The sequence below is a fragment of the Phytophthora parasitica genome, assembly GCF_000247585.1.
Source record: "Phytophthora parasitica INRA-310 unplaced genomic scaffold supercont2.4, whole genome shotgun sequence".
NCBI lineage: Eukaryota > Oomycota > Peronosporomycetes > Peronosporales > Peronosporaceae > Phytophthora > Phytophthora nicotianae.
Window position 1 is genome coordinate 164,645 of NW_008648990.1, and position 5,992 is coordinate 170,636.

At 47.1% G+C, this 5,992-nt stretch overlaps 2 protein-coding genes across 2 annotated transcripts; one reads left to right on the plus strand and one right to left on the minus strand.

Annotated features, from left to right (window-relative positions):
- Nucleotides 1–89: 89 nt before the first annotated feature.
- PPTG_21191 (hypothetical protein) lies at nucleotides 90–236 on the minus strand (the record flags this gene model as incomplete). Its single annotated transcript, XM_008896444.1, has 1 exon — nucleotides 90–236. One exon carries the CDS (start codon nucleotides 234–236, stop codon nucleotides 90–92), a length of 147 nt encoding a protein of 48 aa, XP_008894692.1.
- A 3,405-nt stretch (nucleotides 237–3,641) lies between these two features.
- PPTG_03028 (hypothetical protein) lies at nucleotides 3,642–5,137 on the plus strand (the record flags this gene model as incomplete). Its single annotated transcript, XM_008895692.1, has 2 exons — nucleotides 3,642–4,406; nucleotides 4,484–5,137. The coding sequence occupies 2 exons, from the start codon at nucleotides 3,642–3,644 to the stop codon at nucleotides 5,135–5,137; spliced, it is 1,419 nt and encodes a 472-aa protein (XP_008893940.1).
- Between the last annotated feature and the right edge of the window lie 855 nt (nucleotides 5,138–5,992).

Sequence of the window (5,992 nt, forward strand, 5' to 3'; positions counted from 1 at the left end):
ATACACGGTCTGACCACCCGACAGCGCTACGATGGTGGGTTGGTTCAGGATGAGGGGGATTGCGTTGGACAACAGCTCGATGGCGATGCTCAGCGGTGCTTCTGGCTGACATTTGCGACGTCATGCTGGTGCTGTGAAGATTCCCAGCAGCGAGTCCCCGACCTCAAGTATCTGGCCACGGCGCGGAACGTCTTGGACATGCGCGTCGACACGTCTCCGGAGATGAAAATGATCATGCAAAACTGTCTAAAAGTCCTGTAACCTCTTTTTTCGAATATACCATTACTTAGTTTGGAAGCCTTTTGAATTTTGGACAGAATTTTAGACATTTTACTAAAGTATTTTGGAGCGTTCTGAACACATCCAAAACCATCCCTAGGCCCGAACACGCTGCTACCACCAAAAATCTACCAAAGAAAAATGACATTTTTGGTTGTTTTTGGTGTATTTTTGGGATAAATTAAAACATCCGGATTGACAGATCACCATATGCTATCACGAAGCTGCACCGGTAACATAACTTTCTTTGATTGCAAGAAGCACGCAATTCATATTTTTGAAAAATAAATCGTGTGGCTGGTCCCCATTTCACATTCGCAGACCCCCCCCCCTCGCAGTCGCGCCTACAAGCTGTGTTGTTCACATTCCTCGCGGCCGAAATCGTACGCTGTACTCATCTTGCTATACGCCCTGTTCTGTGTTCTGTGTTCACTAATATCTTGTAGTCGCAGGAAGCGCTCTCCTCTTCGAGGATGGAGTCTGGACAGAGAAAAACACAGCGACAGGAACAGGAACTCGACCGCGTCGAAGTGCGACCCCTCAAGCGAGCGAGACAAATTTCTTCACAGAGCCAACCGACCCGACTGCCTCCTCTTCATCGAATTGGTCACGGAGGAACGCGACTAACCTCAAAGCAGCACAGGGAACTGAGTGATCTGTATACCTTACCTGTTATGCCGACCACCAAGTCCTGTGGGAAGCCACGCGCTCAAGACGAACTCTGGGAGGCATCATTGCTGAAAACACTCAAGGATGACGAAGGTGAGGATGCTCGAAACGAGGCAGCGCTGGCAGAGGTGCTAGGCCAATTTGATAAGGAAGACAGGGAGATTTCGTCGGATGGCAGCAGTGATCCCGACTACGAAGACGAAATGGTGTCACCTGATGATGACGATACAACCGAGATTGAAGCTGAAGATGGTCTGGAATCGAAGCTATCAGGTAATGACAATGTCAACGCCAGAGTGACACCAAAAACACACAAAAAAGCGACACCAAAAACAGAACGTGAAACGTGTACCGGATCAGAAGATGATGATGGTCCTGCAGACGAAGATGACGCTGGACCGGTTGTCGGTGGATTCCTTGAGGGTTTTCCCATGTACTGGAATTCGTGGGACGACTTCTACACGGCCTTTGACGATTTTCAAGCTGCAACTTTTCAGCGCTTTCCTGAGCGTTCGAGTACATCCATCATTACGAGGAATAATGCAATCTGCGCAGCACAAAAGAAGGCCCGGGAGCAACATGTTATAAAGAGGGCAAAACGTGGAAACACGAAGGTGGGAAGACGCAACCAGGACGTCACGGGAGGAGCATTGCTGCCCGAGTCGTGGGACAAGTACAGTAGGGCATTCTTGTGTACGCATGTGATGCCGTACGAAGCGCGCGGAGGAGGGAAGCGACAGCACGAAAAGGTTCGCAATGTGGGCTGCAAAGCGCGAGTTAACGTCCGAGTAGCTGCAAGACCGAGTGGATCTGACTTTCATCTTGTCGTTAAGGCAACCCAATCCCACAATCACCCGCTGTCGGATCACCAGTGGTACAGCTATGCTAAAAACCGAAGGATTGAGGATCCCGTTCTACGCCAAGATGTTGCTGTTATGCATCGCGCAGGCGCGAAGCCGCGCGGAATACTTGAGTATCTCCGACAGAGGACAGGTTTAGTTTGTCTTCGGTATATTTATGGTGGGTTTTTGGTTTCTAACCTGAAGTATGCATCTGATATGTAGGCAAACGAACGACGCTGAGAGATGTGCACAACATGATACAAGATGCGAAGCAGTCTTTCAGAGGCGGGCGTTCGGACACGGACAGAGCTTTGGCTGTACTCGATGAATTCTGTGAGCTCAACAGTGGCAACATGGCAGAGGTCGTGGCAGACAATGTGTCCAACGAGGTGCAAGTGGTGACGTTTCAAACTTCTCGACAGAAGCGTTTGTTTGCTGCCTTCCCTGAGGTGGTATTGGTAGACTCAACTCATAATACCAATGTTAACCGCTATAAACTCTTCAGTTTTGCAGTTCACGACGTCTTTGGGAGGGTAAGAGTGCATGTTTGAAATGAACACCAAAAATGCACCAAAGTAATCTTTGTTTTTGTTTTTGGTGTGTATACAGGGTCAATTTGTCCATCATGCACTTGTGCGAACTGAAGAAAAGGGCAACCTTGCTCGTGCCGTTGCCTCGTTCAAGAAGCATAATCCAGATTGGGATAAAATTCGAGTGGTCATGACGGACAAGGCGATGCACGAAAAAGATGTACTTATGGAAGCATGGCCAAACGCCAGGCAGTTGCTGTGCAAATGGCACGTCGAAACGTGGTTAAAAAAACAGTGTTCTCGATTGGGAGGCCTTGGTAAGTTGGAGACGAAGACTCTCAAGACGATTATGAAAGGGCTGGTGAATGCGGAGTCCCAACAGCATTACGATGATCTCAAAGCTGCAATGCTGAAGACTGTAGGCAACAACACTGAAAACTTCCTGTACAAAAGCTTCGTTCAGCACTGGGACACAACTATCGACGAGTGGGTGATGTTCAAGCGCGGAGACGTAACGCATCTGATGAATAACACTAACAATCGACTTGAATCCAAGTGGGGACGGCCGAAGGAGATTGTCAGCGGCACCTTCGCCATCGGCGAGCTCATTTCGATGCTTATAACGATGCAAGAGTATGCAGAAGAGCGCTGTTTGGCGGAGTTTAACAGGGTTAGCGGGAGGCCTCCAGTCTCAGAAGATCCGGAGTTGACTGCAGTGGCACTTCAACTCAGCAGCTACGCTTTCAAGATGGTTGCACGGCAACACGAGCTCGCCACGGGCCCGAACACTAGCTATGACTTCGATGCAGTTGATAATGGGAAAACGACGCTGACAAACCCAAAGACCGGTGAATCTCACAAAGTGGATGCGCGGGTAAGTTTTGGTGTTGTTTTGGTTTTTTGGTATTTGGTGTACCTTTGGTTTTTGGTGTACGAATTTCTAACAATTCTTGAAAAACTTTCTGCGTGTAGCTGCATATTTGTGAAGACGTGCCCTCTTCCCTGTCGTCACGTAATGTACGTGAGAGCCAAGTCAAACTACGAGACCGTGCTGCCCCCAATGCGGCATTTTGCGACAAGATGGATTGTTCAAAGCTGTTCGAATAACATTGACGAAGGCGAAGTTACCCCTGGAGGCCTCAATAGCGTGCATTGCCCACCACCACGAATGCCACGAGCAATCACTAGTGAGGCGAAGTACAGTCAAGGCAAGCAGCTTGCTGAGCAAGTAGTCGATACCCTGTCCATACAACCTTCAACTACATTTCGATTGGCAATGAAATGGCTACAGGGATTTCACGAGGCGTTGCAAACCGGGAATATGCACGAATTCACCGGGCTAAATCTACCAACAACTGTCGATTTTGCCGGCCTCTCACAAGTGTCTTCGGTGGGTGATGTTACGCTATCGCAACTTCCTTTTGGAGAAAGTGGTGCTGATATTCTGGATTCTGAACCGCCAAAGGAGACAGTTACTGTGCTAAGCCAGGAGTCTGGTGATGTTGAAACGGAATCTAGTGCAACACCGAAAATGAGCAGCACGCAAGAAAGTATCACGTTTGCGCCCCCTCCAAAACGTAAAGGCCTATGCAGGCGAGCTGAAAAACTAAAAGCGGGTGCTGAGGAAATGCAAGAGGCAAAAAAACTGCGGGCGGAGATAGCTGAAGAGCGGAAGACACGCTCCGTGAAGTTAGCAGAAATGACAATACTTAGTGGCCCTTACAGCAGATACACGGCGAAGCCACTCGTTGACAAGCTGAACCTTCCTCCTGTTGAAGTTCAAGGGGCATTTGATATCCGGAGGTTCAATGTTGGTCAAGCCGTTCCAGTTATCAGGGCTATCCCGCAGCTAGAAAAAATCAAAGGAGCTCTTGACACAATGGCGGCTAAGAATAAGACGGATGAGCTAGCTCGCTGGGATGACTATGGTTTCGCTACGTATGGGCAACTCAAGCTAATGACAGACGTCGTCCAAGCTAAAAACAACTTTGCATTGGTCGAAGCTACGATGGCGTGGGTGGATACAGTTGACTTTCATGTCGCCAGCATTGTTCATCCGTTCAAGGATACCGAAGACGTCACCAAGGTAAAGATACTTATGTACCGAAAATGTACCAAAACCGCACCAAAAACAACAAACTAACTTCATTTTCCTCCCAACAGGATACACATAAGCATACTGTGGACAACATGAACTTAGGCTCGTGGTACGCGGGTCGTCATGTACAACTTGGATGTGAGTTTCTTGACTTTCGTGAAAATTTGTGGCTGCACACTGGGTCTATCATTGGTGGTCTCTTGTTACTGCGCGAGACGTACGAATCAGTCGGTATCGTAAACCCAAGATTTCATGATTTCGACCATCCCGACCAAAAGACACGAACAGCGAAAGCGTATGGAGCTACTGCGTCCGGAACCAAGAGAGTTATCAGTGTTATCAACCTGGGCAATCACTGGGGGGCGTTCTTCGTGAACGTCGAGACAACGACATGCTATTTGTTTGACCCCTTGCAATTAAAGAGCAATCTCTCCACGCTGAAGAAAGCTGTCGCTACGGTCGTCGAACCTATGCTCGGCATCACGGACCAGCTCTCTTATGAAGCCATTACTGGATGCCTGCAGAAGGACAGTTCGTCGTGTGGAATATGGTGCCTTGTTGTTCTGGAGCTGCTACTGTTCGGTGCAAACCCCGAAAACTGGGGAGACTATTGGAGCGATTCGATGTATGACGTTGTGGGCTACCTACGCATGCGCTATCTGCACAAAGTTATATCATTAGAGCGACGCTTAAGCGTTACATTCGATAATGTGGAGTAGATGACAGTGTCAAAATAACATGAGTATCTTTTGGCTGTGTCAAACGTTTTGGTATAACACTAGAAAGCTTACCAAAATCAAACGTCAAAGACTTAGCATTTGTCAACCAGGCGCCCTTTGAAACTTTGGAAAATATGAAAACCGTACAGTGTACATAATTTAAGTCAGTGATCTATCCTGTCACTTATATCTCCACCAAATGCCACCTGTTGAATGCCATGATTTTATTTGTGTTTTGACGTAGTACTTATACAGAAATAAAATACAACAATGTGTTCACGTAAATTACTGAGACATTTGGGCGTATGTTATCACATCATCCACTCATCACCCACTAAAATGGTATTATCAATTTGTGTCACTTTTGGTGGTAGCAACACGGTCCCCCTAGGCCCACCATAATAAAAAAAAAAAGATCAAAAGTGGGCCGAAACAATGCGCACTTTTTTTGATACAAAGCACTTTTTTTGGGTGTCCAAACTTCTAAGTCAAGATTCTGTCTGAACTTGGAGTTGTGTATACTTTTGTAAAGTGCATACAATTAATATTTTAATTAAAAAAGCAGTAAAATTAATTATATACATCCGAAATAAAATGACATCAAACTTTAAAATCCCGATGTATTGTTTCAATAATTGATTTTGCGCTGCCTAATTGGGCCGCCAAAATTAATATTGTCAATTCTTCAGTCCATTCACGAACCTGCTGACTTGCCGACTTGCCGCCTTTGAGGACGACGACGATGGTAGGCAACAAGCACAAGAATGGCATCATCTGCACGTTCCCGAATTGCAACAAGCCCATGCGCACTCAGAAGTTCAAGATGCACTTCACCAGGGCGCACTTGAAGGATGG